Source organism: Neovison vison, chromosome 7, assembly GCF_020171115.1.
Source record: "Neovison vison isolate M4711 chromosome 7, ASM_NN_V1, whole genome shotgun sequence".
Lineage (NCBI taxonomy): Eukaryota > Metazoa > Chordata > Mammalia > Carnivora > Mustelidae > Neogale > Neogale vison.
In genome coordinates, this window is record NC_058097.1 from 56,214,405 (window position 1) to 56,232,491 (window position 18,087).

The 18,087-nt window shown below is 56.3% G+C and overlaps 1 protein-coding gene across 3 annotated transcripts in view; it reads right to left on the minus strand.

Annotated features, from left to right (window-relative positions):
• AKT2 (AKT serine/threonine kinase 2) overlaps positions 1 to 13,239 on the minus strand; it is a 36,145-nt gene extending 22,906 nt beyond the window's left edge. The window contains exons 1-2 of one of the 3 annotated variants that reach the window (XM_044257302.1): positions 11,566 to 13,239; positions 3,041 to 3,170 (exon numbers count right to left, since the gene is read on the minus strand). In XM_044257302.1, the coding sequence (XP_044113237.1) occupies positions 3,041 to 3,086 (46 nt within the window). In that variant the 5' untranslated portion in view covers positions 3,087 to 3,170; positions 11,566 to 13,239. Of the gene's footprint in view, positions 1 to 3,040; positions 3,171 to 3,864; positions 3,991 to 11,565 lie in introns of those variants that run through there. The other 2 variants (XM_044257303.1, XM_044257304.1) reach the window with 2 other exon arrangements.
• Between the last annotated feature and the right edge of the window lie 4,848 nt (positions 13,240 to 18,087).

Consider the following 18,087-nt stretch of genomic DNA (forward strand, 5'->3'; position numbering starts at 1 on the left):
TCCCATTTTACAGATAAGAAAACTGAGGCCCAGAGGCTCCATTACTTGCCTGAGGCTCACAGGGATTCACTGGGAGAGCTGGGATTGGAATTCAGGTTTGCTCCACCCAGTCTCCCCTCTTGACCACTACACTGCCTACCTCAAAACTGGCAGGCAGGAGCTGGCCTGGTGGGGGCTGGCAGACGGTATGCTGAGGCCATGTCAGAAGAGGACCAGCACAGGGCATGAGGGACTCCAAGAGTCATGCTCTCACTTTGCCGATTCCTTGAGCAGACCCTGCTCAGCGAGAGGTAGCTTGTGGACCAGGCCTTGAGAGCACCGGTTCAGGAGGCAGAGGGTAAGTCTTTGCTGAATCTCGGGGTATATCAGTCTTCCTGCCGAGCCTCCGCTTCCTTGCCTGTAAGACGGCACCACCTCCCAGGGCAGCTATGGAAACACAGTAAAACTGGACTTGCCTAGAGCAGAGCCCCGTGTCTGGCACCAAACAGGGACACGGCAAACTGGGGCTCCATTATTCTTAGCCACCAGAAGTGGGGTGAGATGGCACAGATGCCCATCTGCCCTTGCCCACCTCTGCTCAGAATGGTGGACTATGGCGGGGAGGGGGGTATGGTGCCTGCCTGGCTGTCTTTAGAACATTCGACTCTGGATCTTGGGGTCAGGAGTTCAAGCCCCAAGTTGGGCCTAGAGCTTACTTAAAAAAAAAAAAAAAAAAGAAGAAGAAGAAGAAGAAGAATAGCAGGCAGTGGAGGCCCCAGAGCACCCTGCATCTGTGTGGGCAAACCCAAGGTGGGTACATCCCAGCCAGGCCATCTGAGTAGCTCATCTGGGCCCTGGCAGCATGAGTAGAGGTGCTGACGGCATAAGAGGGGCCGAGACCCACATTTAATACCGTTGGCAGCCCTAGACCAGACACAAGTTCCCAGCCTGGCAATAGCTCTCTGGCCACTTCCAGAGCTCCTCGCAGCCCAGCCCAGTGAGCCGCCAGCCTGGGGACAGTAAGGAGCTGAGACCCTGGCAACACCCTAACACCCTCATACCACTCGCACACGATCCCAATCATTCTGTCAGCAATCAGTTACTGAGCACCTGTTGCATGCCAAGAACTCTCCTAGGCCCTGGGGTTACCACAGTAAATAGCCAGATAACAATCCCTGCCCTCAGAGAACTGAGTAGATCAGAGGCCTGGGCTGTTAACCCATTTTACAGATGTGAAACCAAGGCTCAGAGAGGTAACAGAGCTTGCTCAGAGTCACCAAGAGGAAGTGGCAGAGCCAGGATTAGAACTCTGACATCTGCCAAGGTTCAGAAAGTTCCACTGACAGCCCCAAACTCATGGCCACCCCGGGCAAGTAAAATCAAGGTGCCTCAAATACCATCCCTGCCTGGAAAGGTCAGTGAGAAACAGGTCTCCCCTGCCCAGTCTGATGGTGGAGGCTTGGCCCTGGGGATCACTTCCATCCCTCCTCACTGCTCTGTGTCTGTAGAATGGGACAGGGCAGAAGGAGAGGGCACTTCTGGTTCTCACGGGACTGGCCCCATTGGCCTCCTTACCTCTTCAAACACGTCTGGCCCACTCCCTCTCTGGCCTCACGGCTGCCCTCTCCTACCCCAGGTAGCCGTGGGGCTCACTCCCTGCAGTTCCATAGGTCATTATCAAATACCCCTTCTCAGTGAGGCTATACCTGACCACCTTGTTTACGACAGCTCCCCCTGCTTCCTCCCACATCCCTTCTCCTGCTGCTCCACTGTTCTCCATGCCCCTTACCACCACTGCAAGCACTGGTCCCTTCAGGTGCCAACCACCCTCCCTACTGAATGTAAGATGTCAACACGAGAAGGGCAACTTTCGCCTGCCTGGTCCACTGTCGAGTCGCCAGTGCCTGGAGCACAGCAGCCACTCAGTACGAGTCTGCTGACTAAATGGGGACGCACAGAAAGCAGCGACCACCAGGTTTGGCCCCCTCCCTCCCTAGGAGAAGGTCCATAGAAGCTGGACAGTCTGCCTCCTTCACTCCACAGCACCTGGACGGCTGCCCCCTCAAACCAGGAGCTCCACGCTTCTGGGGACAGGAGGCCTGGGCTCTAACACTGTAGGCCATTAGGCTCCTCACTGTCGATGACTTCATTTCTCCGGGCTTCAGCTGCCCAGCCGTACAAGCAGATGAGGCCAGGCCCAGCTCCCGGTGTCCTGGGCTCAGATCGCCTCCAGGGTTAATTAAAGCCAAGGTCCTTCCCATGGCCTCCAGGGCTCAGCATGGTCGGATGCCACATCCAGCTAGGCCTTGCTCTCCCCACTCCAGCCAGCCCGGCCAACTCAACCAGGTACACTCTTGCCTTCGTCCCTACTGTCCTGTTCCCTGGGACAGCCTTGCCCAGCTATGTGTGTGACTCACTCCTTCGCCTCCCTCCACCCTCTTCCCTCCCACCCGGGGCCTCCACCACTGTCCCCTCCTCAGAAAAGCTCACCCTCAGAATCCCCACTGCTCCTAAGAACACTCCTCACCACCTGACATTGTATGCCTGCTTCTCTGTTTGGTGTCCTCAGCCCCCACTAAAATGTAAACTCCATGAGGGCACATGTCCCAGGAGCCTGGGAGCCCAGGACAGCCTGGCAGACCACACATACTCAGTAGGTGCACAATGAATGAATGTTGAGTACTGCCTCACTGTGTTACTTAGGTCAAGAGACTTCCCTTCCCTGAGCCTCAGTTTCTTCATCTATAAAATGGGGCTATGACTCAGACCACAGATGCAGAGGCAGATTTGAGACTTGGCCCCGGGGGCTTATACAGAGTGCCCAGCAAGGTCGGGGGACTGAGCCCCAGACAGATTTGCAGCTCCCCAGGCTGCTGCTGAAGGATTCCATGAAGTGGGCTTGTGAGGAGCAACTGACCTGGGCAGGCAGGTCGGTCTCAGCAGCCTGGCTCCTTGGGCCATAAGGACCCTGTCCCTCTGCCTCCCTGGGCACCAGCTGCCAGGAGGAAAACCCTGGCAAGAGGAGAGAGATGCAATCCAGTGGACAAAAGCAGCCCCTTACCACGTTTGTGGAGCCAGCCTTCTTTGATGACAGACACCTCGTTCATGGTGGCAGCGTGACAAGCTGTCACCTAGCTTGTGACAGCTCAGGGCAGCAGGACATGCAGGAGGCGCGGTGGACAGAACACAGTCTGCAAGACAAGAGAGGAGCTTGTGACGCCAGGGGGACTCAGCCGCAGCCCCTGCCCTCAGGCCAGCCAGGCTCTGGCCCCTCTGGCTGCTTGGCCGGCACTGCACGGAGTGGAGTCAAGGAGGGTAGGGAGCCCTGCCCACTTGGCCCAGACCGAGGGGAAAGATGTGGCCTCGTCCTCAGGGACTCCAACTGGGGATTGGGGGCAGGGGGAGCATGACCCAGCTCTCAGAGCCTTACTCTGGAGGGAACAGAGCTCCCTGGCCTCCTCCAGCCTCCCTGAGCCAAGGCAGTTCTGCCACCGCCTGCCATCACTGTGCACTGGAGGGGAGGGAAGGCACAGTGGCCCCACCCCGTGTCACTCCCCGGCCCCCACACTGAGGTAACCTGGGATGAATCAGACAGCGCTGGGCACCTGAGGGAGCGCTCAAAGCCACCAGCATCTGCCTGCCACCCCTACCCAGACACACACACACACACACGCACACACACACGCACACGCACACACTGCACACTCTTTCTCTGCCCCCTCCCCTCCTTTCAGCCTAGCACCCTTAGCAAACCAAGTATCCCCCACCCCTGTGCCAAGCCACCCTATGTCACTCCCTCAGCCTCAGTCCCCTCTTTGCCCCACCAGATGACTGAGAGAAGACAAGTCTCCGACGGTCAGTACCTCGAACAAGACAGCAACCTACTGTGTATGCACTTGTCTGGGGCTTAGGAGCCAGTCCCGGGGGCTCAACCAAGGCCCTGGTCCTTTCCCCGGGACCTCCACTTCCGTCCTCAGGGACCAGCAGCCGACAGACTGACAGACGCCGAGGCCGCTGCTTCGTCTCAGGTTCCCAGGGTGGAAGGGAGAAGGGCGGGAGGCAGCCGCCCGCTGGGCCCCTACCTGGAGCCACAGGCCTGGAAAGGGGCCATGGAGCCCAAGGCGCCTTTTGCCTTTCCCCGGGCTGGGGTTATTTGCGGACAGCAGGTCAGGAGCTACAGCGGCCCCCAGAGAAGTGGCAGCTGGCTCTAGGGACACCATGGGCATCAGCTTTCGCTCATGCCCCAGGGGAGCTGGCGGCCGGACGCACTACTGCCTGGCATGTGACAGTGGCAGGCTGCCCAGGCCCAGGCAGGGAAGGGAGGTAAGTGGGAGGAAGCGAAAGGAAAGACAAGATGGACAGTGACAGGGAAGTAAACAGTGGGGGTGAGAAATCACGTTCTGGACTCTGAGCCGCCAAGGCAGGGCCAGGAGCAGCAGAGGGGGCCCTGTGCGCAGTAGGCAGGACCAGCCCCAAGGGGCTCACGCTCCGTGGACAGAACACCCGTGGACAGAACACCCAGGACGCAGAGCCTGAAGATCCCAGCAGCCTGCGCTTCCACCTCCAAAGTGACCAGTCCCGGCACCTGCCCCGCCTCTCGCCCCGCCTCCTGCCCCACCTCCCTCCCTCCCAGTGGCCTGGCTCACTGGCTCCTGTCCAGGTCCAGTGCTGTCCTCTCCCTCGAGGGCCTCCCTCACCCCCTCCCTAGACTTCCCGCTCCCTTATCCCTCCTTTCGATCTGTCCCCATTCACCAGCCAGACCCCTCAAATCTGACCTTGTCCTTCCCCCACTCAAAACCCTTCCGTGGCTTCCCGCTGGCCTCGGGAAAGAGCCGAGCTCCCTCGCTTGGGATTCAAGGCCTTTCAGGACTTGGCCTCTGCTGACCTTCACGTCAACTGCCTCCTGCCCCTGCTCAGGCCAGCAGTCCCCACTGTCCATCCACCTGCTTCCTGACACCTCTCCCAATTGCCCTGGCCTTCTGCCTGGGCTCTGAGTCTCTGCTTTCAACCCTGAGACTCCATCTAAATCTGGCCCTGTCCTTCCAGGTTAAAAATCCTTCTGGGGTTCCCCAGTGTGCTCACAAAACAAAGTCCCTTCCAGCACGAGTCCAGTGTCACCTAGAAAGCTATGACCATGACAACGACTATAGCTGGTACTCCGTCTGTCTCCAGCTCCTCCTCCCTATACCCCTCTCTCTAACCAGGCTTCTGTCTCTCTGGCCCATCCCTCTGGCCTCCATCCCCTATACCTTCTATGGGTTCTCCCTTCTCCTTTTGAGGTCTCAGCTGAAACAAAGCCTCTTCCAGGAAGCCCTCCTGACCTCAGAGCCTAGATGCCCTCTGTGCACCTCCTTAGCCAATTCTCCCCACACCTACTCAGTGCTCATCTAGCGGATGAGCGCAGCATCTGGGTATCTGCCAAGTGCATAATGAATGAACCGCGTCTCCCCAGCCCAGGACCAGACAAAGCCATGGAAACATTTCCAGGGTCTATTCACACCACCAATCTCCCCTGAGCATATCCTAAGCTCCAGACAACCAGAGGGGTCCCAGAGAGAAATCATCAGGAAGACACAGTCCCTGCCTTAGTGAAGCTCAGGCCTGGCTAGAGGTGGTGGGAAGTTCAGAGGTCTTCCCATGACACAGGGGCTGGGACCGCGCTCTCCCCAGTACCAGCTCGATTCAGAAGTTCCAAAGAAGCCAGATGGAGAACCCGAGTCCCAAGGAAGGGTGGATGTGGAAAGACAGGACCAGGGGCCTGGCGTCCAATCTCGGGCTCCCCTCTCATCCCCAGCCCGATGACTTCACTTCGGTGATTCTGCGTGTCTTGGGCTAGTTGGTAGCTCGGCCTACTGCCTGGCCTGGCCCCCGGGGAACAGCCAAACACGTGGGTGAGTGCTCAAACACACAGCTGCCGTGGTCTGAGAGAAGCAAAGGCAGCCAAGTGTGGCCAAGAGTGGTCAGGGTTGCAGAGTCTGAGAGCTGCTGCCAGCCGGCCCTCCTGAACAATCACAACTGCCCCACCAGAAGGGCAGTGACCATGCCCAGGGGAGGGCAGAAGCTCAGAGAATAGAAGCCATTTACCTTGGGTCTCCCTGCTGAGGAAGGCGGGAGCCCTGGCCACTGCTCAGCACCTGGGGCCACTTTCTACATTCTCATTTCGGCATCTAGAGAGCCAGCAGCCGCTTGAAGGAGGGCAGGGGAAGAACTGGAAGACCCCCTGTGCCCCTCCCAGACCCCACCCCATCCTCCCACTGAGGAGTCTCTGACGTGGCCCTGGAGTGATGAAACACCAGGCACTGAAGCCAAGAGGATGGCCTGCTCCCCAGGGAGCTGCCGGCAGAGGCCGCCCAGGCAGGAGGGCAGAGAATGGCCTCTGGAAGCCAGTGTCAGCATGCAGGGGCCTGCCCCGGCCACCGGCCCACAGGCAGCACACCCCATGGCAGGAAGGGCCTACATGGCCCCATCCCCACTTGCCACTTCCTTGAGTGTTGGGGCCCAAGTCAGTCAAGGGCCTGGGCCAGAGCTGCAGCCTGTAAGCTCGAGGTGAGCTCCCTGGGAGGCAAGGAGAAAAGGGCAAGGCCACTTCACAAGACAGGACACCCACACTACTAAGGAACACATACAATCTCATTATTTAAAGAGAAATGCCAAGTAAAATCATGTACCAGGATGGGTGAAATTTTAAAAACTAACAATGCCAAGTGTTGACAAAGACACAAATGATTACTGGTGGAAGTGTAAAATGGTTCACCCGCTAAGGAAAATTGCTTGGCAGTAAAAATTAAAACTCAGTACGCGCCCACACTCCAGGACCAGCAATTCCACAACCCAACCCGACAGAAAGGAGTGTTTGTTTAGCAAGGGACCTACACTAGAATGTTCACAGCAGCAATACTCACAGTAACCCCTGAATTGGAAGTAGACCAAGTGTCTACCCACAGGAGAGTGAATAAACAAACGGAGGTAAATTCATACAGCAGAACGTTCCTCCACTCACTACCAACACATACAACAGGGACAAAGCCTAAGAAGGTTACTATGAAATAAATGAAATAAGCCAGACACACAACAACACATCAGTCATGGGTCCATTCACAGTAAGTCTGGAACAGGCACCACCACCACACTATATGTTTGGGGCGCCTTTCTCACTTATAAAACTATGCTAAATGTCAAGGAACCAAATCCGTGAACGTCAGGAGAGTGGGTATCAGGAGTACTGGAGGGGGAACTTCCAGGAGCTGACCGTGTTCTGCTGTGGAGACACCGGGCTCTGCTTGTTAGCTGTTTGTTATACTGCACCACACAAAATGGGCTTAACATATCTTTCTGTATCCTATGACAAAAAAAGTAACTATAAAGAAAGCACCTAGGTTTGAGAGTCCAAAAAATGTGGGGAGCCAAAGTCAGGCGCCTCGTCCTCCCCAAAGCTGATGTGCCTGCATTTTCCCCTGGGTTAGGGCACCTGGATGGCTCGGTCGTTAAGCGTCTGCCTTTGGCTCAGATCATGGTCTCAGGATTCTGGGATCGAGCTGGGATCAGGAGCCTGGGATCAGGCTCTCAGCTCAGCAGGAAGCCTGCTTCTCCCTTTTCCGCTGCCTCTACCTGTCACTTCCCTGCTCATGCTTATTTGTCTTCTCTGTAATAAATTAAAAAATCTTAAAAAAGAAGGAGGAGGAGGAGGCTGGGTCACCAATGAGGAAGGAGGAGGTCTGGAGGATCTGACTTTCACCCCCAGGTTTTCTGGCTTCCAGGCTATGCAGCGACAGGCAGGTGACACCCCGCCCTGTGTGACTGCAGAGCTTCCCTTCATACAACAATCCTGCTGGAGAAGGGCCATGAGAAGGGCCATGGCCCCACGGTGTGGGGAGTGGGCTAGAGGGAGGGGAGGGGATGTCTAGCTCTGCAGAGAAGACAGCTGAACAGAGATGAAGATCACTGCTCTCGGTGGTCACTGAGCAGGGATGGGGGAAGGCGACAGGACAGGGGTCCCCAAGGAGACTCTGAGCACTCTAGCAAGCTTTTATTGGCCTCAAGAGCTGCCGAGCACATGGATGTCACTGACCTACTGCACCGTAAGGTCTCAAACTCAAATAAACTCAAAAAGTTTATTTTAGGGGCGCCTGGGTGGCTCAGTGAGTTAAAACCTCTGCCTTCGGCTCAGATCATGATCCCAGTGTCCTGGGATCCAGCCGCACATCGGGCTCTCTGCTCAGCATGGAGCCTGCTTCCCTTCCTCTCTCTCTCTCTCTCTGCCTGCCTCCCTGCCTACTTGTGATCCCTGTCTATCAAATAAATAAATAAAATTTTTTTTTAAGATTTTATTTATTTATTTGACAGAGAGAGATCATAAGCAGGCAGAGAGGCAGGCAGCGAGAGAGGAGGAAGCAGGCTCCCTGCTGAGCAGAGAGTCCGATGCGGGGCTCGATCCCAGGACCCTGAGATCATGACCTGAGCCACCCTGAGATCATGACCTGAGCCGAAGGCAGCGGCTTAACCCACTGAGCCACCCAGGTGCCCCTAATAAAATCTTTTTAAAAAAAGTTTATTTTAAAACTTCTTTTAAGACATTTGTATTCCCATCTATCTGACTCACGGGTGTTATTATTGCTCAATGGTTTCCAAACTGTAACTCCTTGAGAAGCTTCAACTCACAAAGCCAGAGTCAGATCTGTGAGAAGCAACTCACAGGGCGAGGCAGGGCGGCCAGTTGGGGAAGGCCCTCGTGGCAGCCCTGGGCAGGGTCCTTCCAAACCTGTTTCCTCATCTGTAAAATTAGGGTTGTGTGGTTCCTACTGCTTGGGGAGGGGGAGGGAGGGTTGTGAAGCCTCACTGAGCTCTAGCACTTCTGTCCTCACCCCTCCAATAGTCTGGGACCCTGGGACCATCCCAGTTGGAGCCCATCCCTCCTGTGCTCAAACCCTCCAGTGTCCCCATCTTACCCCAAGTAAAAGCCAGAGTCCTTACAGGAACCCTAGGACCCTATGAGGTCTGCATGGTTTCCCCTTTACTTCTCCAAATACACTCCATTTCAGCAGAGCCTAGGCCTGTGCCTCCTCCAACACACCAGGACATCCCTACCTCAGGGCCCTTGCACCTGCTGCCCCCTTGGTTGGAATCTGAAGGGCCCTACACCCTTTCCTCAGCCTCTACTCACATGCCTTTCTTCGAGAAGCCTTCCAAAGCAGCAAAAAGGGAGCATCCATCCTACCTCCCCTCACCCTTTATTTTTCTCCATAGCTCTCCTTACCCTTTATTTTTCTTTGTAAGCATTTCTCAGGTCTGACGTGACTACTTACTTGTTAACCCGTTTATTGTCGACCTCTCCCCACTATGATGTCAGCATGGTAAGAGCAGGGCCCCTGGCCTGTCTTGGACCCTCCTGGGTCCTCTGAGCCTTGCAAGGCGCTGGGTAAACAGTGGGCACTTAAAAAGTTATTTGTGGAATGAATGTGCACAGAGTGAAGCCCTGTGCCCAGAACAGACTAAAGTTAGTTAGATTCCTTTCCTTACCACTTGTCAAGTCCTTTTTTCCTCTACCCCCCACCCCCATCTGGTTTTCTACGCCAGATAGCACAGATGGCATAAGGGACGCAGGAGGGGAGGCCGAGGCTCCTGGAGCTGGAGACAGCAGGGTGGGGCTCTTCCCAACGCTACAACCCCGCAGGGGCTTCCACCACCTGCCCTCTAATCTGCACTTTCGCTACAGCTCCCTGAGGAGGACTTGCTCAGGAGATGAATGCAAAGACAACAGGAACCTGTCTTTCAACAGGCAGCACCTGCTTGCGGGAATCCAGGAGGAAAGACATGCACAAGGTATGTGGCGTGAGCAGAGGGAAGCCACTGTCTTGCTGGCCATCTGTGGTTCTGTGAACTGGTCCCTCACTCTTGTGAGCTCACTTTAGCAATACTGGGAAAGTGGCAAACCCCGTTGGAATTTCTCCTGCAAGAAAATGATCGCGGTGGTGCAAGAAGTTCTAAGGTGGGGTTTCTCCACCTCAGCAGGAGTGTTATCTGGAACTGGGTAACTCGTGGTGCAGAAAGTGCTGTGCGCACAGGGGGCCATTTATCAGCATCTCTGGTCTCTACCCGCACACCCTCCCCTGAGCTGTGACTATCAAAAAAGTCCTCATAGGGGCGCCTGGGTGCCTCAGTGGGTTAAGCCTCTGCCTTCGGCTCAGGTCATGGTCTCAGGGTCCTGGGATGGAGGACCTCTCTGCTCAGCGGGGAGCCTGCTTCCCCTTCTCTCTCTCTCTCTCTGCCTGCCTCTCTACTTGTGATCTGTCAAATAAATAAATAAAATATTTAAAAAAAAAAAAAAAGTCCTCATGGGGCACCTGGGGGGCTCGGTGGATTCAGCGTCTCTTAATCTGGGCCTCAGGTCATGATCTCAGGGTCATGGGATCAAGCTGGCTTGGGGCTCCTGGGGCTTTGCGCTCAGGGCAGAGGTGGCTTCTCCCTCTCCCTCCCTCCTGCCCCTCCCCCTGCTCTAAGAGGGAAAAAAAAAAAAGAGTCCTCACATGCTACCAAATGTCCACTGTGGGCAGAGCCACCCCCTGGCCGCGGACCACTGTGCCAAGGGTGCACTTGCTGAAGTCATGAAAGACTGGAAGCAGCCAAAACACCCACCCCAGGGCTCTGGCATGATTGTGACAGCACTAAAAAGAAGGAGCAGACTCCCATGTGCCGGTGTCTCATTCTCCGCAGGCCAGGCACCCCCTCCCCAGCATGTTTACAATCTCTTTTTAGTGAAAAAACTAAGTCACTAAGTGCGACGACCGGTGCCAGTCCTCAAACCGGGAAGCGCGGAGCTGGCAAGGCTGGTGGCCCCGTGGCCCGAGTCTGGCACACCGGAAGCCGGGTCCCTGCTCCCCAGCTTTGTGAGCTCCAAGTGTCCCCCTCTGTGAAGCAGTGAGGCCGGCGGTGCCTCCAGCGCAGGCTCAGGTCCCGCGTGGCAGGGCGGCATGGCTCGGACAGGGGCAGCGTCCGCAGGCAGGTCGGTTCGCGTGCTCACGGCTGAACGGGACATGGCCCCCGGCCGCCTTCCCGCCACACAAACGGGCACCCGGCACAGGGCCTCCATTCTGGTGCTTTCTCACCCGCCACGCTCCAGAGCCAGCAGCGCCGCTCACGGCAGGTAAACGTGAGCTGCAGCAACCTCTTCAGGAAAGCAGCCATGCGATGACAGCTCTGGCAGGGAAGGGTGTCAGGCTGGGGGCCACGCGGAGGTGCGTGTGTAAACATCACCTACGTGGAGGGAATTGTGCCCTAAAAGGCAGAATCACAGATGCAGGGGTCAAGGCTGCCTCGGGAACCAGATGCGCTTTCCCCTCGGAGCTCTGCCACCTCCTGGGCACGTTGCGTCCCCTTCTTCCCCTTCCTTCGCCGCCCACACAACGGAGACAGGAGCACCGGGCACTCGGGCACTTGGGGCGGTGAGGACTGAAGGAGCCACTCCACATCCAGCCCCCTGAACCGCCGCACAGCTGCTCAGCACTGTCAGGTGTTACTGCTACTGCTAGGGGGCGGCAGGGGGACCCTTGCCTCCCACGTTGCACGTTTCTGTAACATGTGAATTTTTACCTATTCCACCTCCTCGGCGGGAAGGCAGCGTTAAAGATACTTTTTTTCTCTTCAACAGCACACAGTCCCCTTAGCTGCCCCATCTGTCTACTTGGAGCAGGTAGGACTGGGAGCAGGCTGAAGACGTAGGCGGCCTGCAAAAGATACTGGGACAAGAATAAGCACAGAGCAGATTTCCTTCTCTTCCTTGCCACCCCCGCCCCATACCTGCCCCCTCAGCCCAGGGCCTTAGAGCACCCCACAGAAATCACATCAGATATCTGAGCCGGCCTGCCAACAGGCTCCAAACACACCAGGTCACCAAGCTGCATGTGGGCAGAGACCCTCCAAACACAGCTCTGACCCTGTCCCTCCCCTGCTCGGGATCACATCCCAGGCCTTCACGGAGACAAGGGCCACCAGAAATTACCCCTGCCTACCCTCTTGCCTCACTGATCTGTAGCACCATCCCCACACGCTCTTCTCTGGTCCCTCAGTCTTTGCGTGTGTGCTCTCTCTCTCTCACACACACACACACATACCCCAGGACCTTTGCACATACTAGTCCCCCAAGCCGGCACACTGTTCACCCATCTTCACCTGCTAAATCCTCATTTCCTCAGAGAAGCCTGCCCTGACTGCTCCTTGCCCCACAAAGAGTCACAGATCCTCGGAGCTCAGCTTCCTGCCCCCTCACAGCACTTACCTCTAATGTGCTCAGTCACTTGGACAATTATCCGGGTAATGGTACCTCCCGCACTGGACAGGGAGCTCCACAATGCAGGGATGGGAGTGTCCTGGTCCCCACTATGTCCCCACCACATGGCCATGCCCAGAGCTTTCATGAACCTAGGCAGGGGTAGCACCCCCAATCATAGCTTTTGAAGTCAAAGTTGGGTCAAGTAAAGGCAAAACAAAAAATCCTGCATTCATTCCTTCCACCGCTATGGCACCCACGCTGTGTCAGCACTGCTCTAGTCACCAGGGAGGCAGCAGTGACCAAAACAGAACTCCCTGCCCTAGGGGAGTTTATAGGGGGAGGGGAGAGGGTGGACAGGCCTTGAGGTAAAGCTAAACGAAGAGGCAAATTACATGCTGTAACAGAAGCTGACAAAAGTTATGGAGAGAAACAGCGCACAGAGGACTAAGTATGTGGGAAGGGGTGAGGGTTTCTGGTTTTATCCAGGGTGTTCAGAGGAGGACTCACTGAGATGGTGAACGGTGAGCAGAAATTCTCACTGAGAGATGAGGCAGCCACTGGGGCCAGGGGAGAGGGGAGAGTGCCCCAGGCCCAAGAGTGGCGCCAAGGTCAGGTGGGGCCTGTGTGAGGCCCAGTCAGGAGAGGGGAGGGGAACGAAGCATGTGAGACTACCGAGGAAGCCTGGGGGGCCGCCGTAAGGGCTGTGGCTACTTCTCAGAGACAGACGGGGAGCCCTCTGGCTTAGGGCACAGTGGGACACGGGGTTCCTGGCCCCAGGGAGGCAGAGGCTGTATCACAGCTGCTTTCTGCAGCTGTCCCCTGAAGAAGCTCTACGCACTGGCCTGACTCTCTCACCTCCTGACTCACTGGGGGACCACGAGGACCCACCTTTTATCGGTGGGGAAACTGAGGACAGGAAGGATGCAGTGAGTACCCAATGCTGGGCAGCCGGGATGCGGCAGAGGAAAGCGGATCCTGAGCCTTTTCCACCACCTTCTGCCCTCACTCCCACAAGACCGAGTCCCCTCTTGCACCCGGGCCAGCCCTCCCCTAACACCCCTGACGCCCTGCAGACCCAGGCTGCCCCTGCGGGCATAAACGCACACGTGTGCACATGCGCAAGGAGGGCCACCCCATCCCGCCCCAGTCTGGCTGAGGCCTTCCTCTCTCACAGGCGTTGCTCCACATCACCATCTGGCTGCCTCCCTGGCCAGAAGTTTGGAGGCAGGACCTGGCAGCATGAGTCCCCATTTACCCCTGGGGCACCTAGGAGCAAGCAGGGAGGCTCCTGCCCACGGCTAAGGTTTGCTGAGGGCTCCCGATGAGCCAGGTCCGGACTCATGGGGACCCTCTTGGCAAATCCTGGGAGGTGGATGCTATCACTATCGCCATCCTGACCCAAGGAGGTGAAATCACAGGCCCAAGATCACACTGTCGTGAGTGTAGGAGATGGCTGCACTAGCCAACAGAACTTTCTGTAATAACAGAAATGTAGCTCCAGGGGCTAGTGCAAGTAAAAAGCTAAACTTTTACTTGTATTTCAGTGTAATTCACTAAAACTCAAACAGCCCTGCAGGGTTAGTGGCTAGCAAACTGCAAGTGTAGCTCCACAGAAGCTCTGGGATGAAGCCCCAGGAGGCCGAAGGCAGAAGGGCTGGGGGGAGGCGAGCGCTGGGACGTGCTCCCAGGCCCAAGGGGCTGGATCCTCCCAGCCAGCCACGGAGGAGCTCCTGTGTGACACCATCACTCCCAACCCCTGACCCATTCGGCCCAGGGAGCCAAAACAGGGCTCAAAGCCCAAACCCACACCCAGAGTGCTGGTCAGTCTAGTCCTGGCTGCTACCTTCCAGGATTCACGGGTCGCTTCCCTGAACCTCAGTGTCCTCCTCCTCTATAAAACGCAATCTTCAGGACAACCTGACATGTTTTTAGAGTATTTCAAAAGATGTTTTGTTTTTTGGGGGTTTTGGGTTTTTGTTTTTTGTCTTTGGCAATCCAGGGTCATCATGGGGACCCAGTGAGACATGCTTCAAGCACAGCTGGGGATGAGGCCAGCACTTCGGAAAACAGGCAGCAATTACACAAAGGCAAACTCCAAAGTCAAGGGCCAGCCTGAGCCTGAGTTAGTCAGAGCTATGGAAGTGGCAGCTATGTTCATCCTGTCACTCGCTGGTTAAAAGGAATCATCCAGATGATTCATGACATGCCCATATATTCACTTGTTGAAAATATCATCTAAATGAAAACACACAGCTAAAAACAGTAGACAAGTCGCAGACACTACCCAAAAACACATGCTCACACTCCCCACTCCCTCACCCCACTTCAGGTCTTGGGACACCAGTTTGAGAAGCACAGACTTGCCAGCCAGACCTGGGCCCTGCTGCCCTCCTGTGCGCCGACCCTGCTGCCCCAGCTGCAGTGGCATGTACTCAGGGTCACCACACTGAGGTGTACCCCATCTTAGGGCCTTTACCTATGCTGCACCCCTGCCTGGTCTGCTGCTTTGGGCATTCATGTTAAGGCCTCAGGAGCTTTCCCCAAGTTCCCCTCCTGCCAAGGCCAGCCAGATCTCTTGTTCCCTTCCTCTGTGGCACCAAGCACTCTTGGACAAACGCTACTTTTCTGCCTCCTCCAGTAAACTGGGTGCTGCTCCCTGACAGCCAAAACCATCCATAGCACACAGTATGTCCTCAATAAATCACCTGGTAAAAGAATGGAATACACAAATGCCCAAAAATAGCCAAGGGTGGGCTCCAGTGGCCGTTCGGGAATCAGACCCCAAGGCAGGGGATAGGAGAGTTACCTCCCAACTCTGACCCCTGCCCCCTGGCCTCTAGGGAAGGAAGAGACTGGCCAAGGCCATGGCTCCACAGGCACTGGGAAGGTTGCTGCACCCCATCTCCCAAGCAAGGATCAAATGGAGATTAATCCAGTCATTTCCAGAACAACTGAGGCCTACTTCATGCCTGCTCTGTTTAGAAGAGAAAGCAAAAAAGATCATTAGGACAACAGTAGTGAAGGGCACCTGGCCAGCTCAGAGCTCAGTAGGTGGTGTGTGCGACTCTTGATCTCGGGGTTGTAGGTTCATGCCCCACGTTGGGTGTAGAGATTACTTAAAATAAAATCTCTTAAAACAGCAACGTCAGTAATGACCTCAGAAACAGTGGCCATGGCACTGATCAGAGGCAGAAGAGCCAGTCTCAAAGAGGCAGACTGAACCCCAGACAGAGTGGGCTTTAAATTTCCTGTCTGTCACCAACACTGTGATTTTGGGCAAATCCAGTAACCTGCCCAGGCCTTTGCTCGCTCACCTAAGAAATGGGAGGAAGAGTTGCACAGAGCTCCCAGGTCATGGCAAGGACTGGTGAGAGCAGGCACATCAGGCCCTGGGGCAGGCCTGGCACGGAAACACTGCCCCGCTAGCTCTCAGTAACGACGGCATTCTACTGAGCACTTTCCTAGGCGGCCCCATGTCAGGCATTTTCTAACACACACGATCCCTGAATCCTCCCGACAGCCCCACTTGGCAGCATTGTTCCCGTGTCAGCCCAGCAAAATGCACCTCAAGGACATGAAATAAGGCCCCCAGCGTTCCACAGCAACCAAGGGAGAAGCTGGGAGCAGCCTTGACCACTATGCAATGACCCACCGATGATGAAGGCCTTGAAATCAGGCCAGGAGGGGTGAGGGAGCAGGGCAAGGGAGTGGCAGCTGCCCCCCTCTTCCATTCGCAAAGGGCCCAGAAGGTGGCAAACCAAGGCAGGCTTGGATTTCTGGCCTCACCCTTAGAAACAACATCTGCGGACAAGCTTCCTGGGCAGAACAGCAGGGCTCAAGGAACTTCCTGCACAGACCTCCACATGTAGTCTCCCTTTAGCCAATCCCCGCTTACCATGCCCTGCTTCACGCACCCAGTACAGCCAGGCCCCACAGTGGGTGCTGAGCTGGCGGTGGATCCTGCCCCAAAGGGGGCCAGGCCCGAGCTCCCATCCCCCCACCCCCACCCCTCCCACCCCTGCTCCCTTGTTCCCTCCCCTCCTGGTCCTGCTCCCAGGGCTGTCTCCCCTAGCTGGGCCTCCTGCTGCTTGGCTGGCTGTCCAGAAGAGCCTGCCACGGAACCACCCCACCGTGCAGCCTGGAGGCCTGGTGGTGGAGAGCCTTCTACTGAGAGCTCTTGGGCAGTTGAAGAGAGGCCCAGGAAAGGGTGTCCCTGGGTCCTCCAGAGGCCGGGAGAGCAACTTCGAAAAACACTCCTTTCCATCCCCCCATCCCAAAGGATTTCCGGAGACGCCAGAGGTTTGCTCTTGAGGGCCTCTCCACTCCTTCCAGAAAGACAGCCCAGAGCAAGCCTGGGAAAATCAACAGCCCGGCTTCTGCTTAGTGCACTAAGCCTTCAGTATGAGGCTCCCTAACCCATGATGACCTGGTCTCAGAAGACCTGGAGCCATGCTGCCCAAATTCAGAGCCCAACCCCAGCACTGGTTACTGAGGATCTCCAGGCCTCTGCGAGCTGGGAATCAGAGCCGCGTCGGCCTCAATCTAAGGGATCTTCACTCAAGTCTTCCCGTGGCTCCTTTGTAGCACTCCATGATCCCTATCTATGTGTCACCTCCTCCAGGAGACACTCCTTAATCACCCCACAGTAATAATATCCCCACACACTCTTTCCTCTTTTTCCTTTCTAACATTGGTCACAAACTGATATCCTCTTCTAGATTTGCTTGCTGGGCACCTATCTCCACTAGAAGGTAAGCCCGCAACACCTGGTTTTCCAAGTTCTAGGGCAGCAACCAGGAATGTGGCAGGTCCTCAGGCACACAGCTGCGTGGAAGGTCAAGTCAGCCAAGTACAGCTTTTATCAGGTATTACCATTGTTCTGCACTGTTATTTGATATTAGCCCAGCTGTCTGGGTTGGGGAGGGGTGGGCACAAATCACCTCACTGAGCCTCCCCCCATCTGTCCCTAAATGGAACAGCCTGGGCCCTGGGGAATGTGGTGTGAAAACCACAAAGGAGGGAGGCGACCATCACGCCTTTGCCACCGTTTCTAAGGCAGTGATTCTACTCAAGGGGGAAGTGGGAGGCATGTGAAACTCCCTGACCCACTCAAAAATCTACCCCCCCCACCCAACCCCAAGCAAAGGCCTGAGAACCTCTTCTGGTGAAAGGCACCTTCTGAAGCTTGAAATCTGACTGAGCTATCCCTCAGAGAAGTCTGCAAGACTCTGACCTCGCCTGCCCTCCGCTCCAGTCTCCCCTCACTCACCCTGCCCCGCCACATAGGCCTCCGTGCTGTAGGTCCCTGTACCTCACCAAGTTTTCAACTCTGGCCCTGTGGTTCCCCCACCGCGCAACCCCCAAGGCCAGTTCTTCTCCTCGCTCACCTGGTCCACCGATTGGGGATCAGCAGAGAGGCCTTCCTGACAGCCCAATGACAGCAGCTCCCAGTCACACCTGATTGTAACTGACCGCTTGGCACCTCCCTTGAACCTGTCCCTCATTTATTCGCCAGGCTGACTATCTCCCTCAGTGCCACGGAAGGAGCACCTCCGTCCAAGGCACTGCTGCATCCCCAGCACCCGAAGCGACGAAAGGCATACAGCAGGTGCTCAGTGAAGGCTGGTGGATCAGGGAAACCCTCTGGCTCTGCGACACCTTCGGGACCAAAGGCACACTTCTCCCCCTGCCCGCCCCCCGCCCCCAACCCTGGCCCAGGTGGCTCTGCACAACTGGGCCCCTAACTCCCACCAGCACTTTTGCGCCTCACCCAGCTTGCGCCCATCCTTCTGCCTCGCAGCCTTCAAAGGGCTGTTCTCACCTGGGTCAAGGCCCTTCCTGCC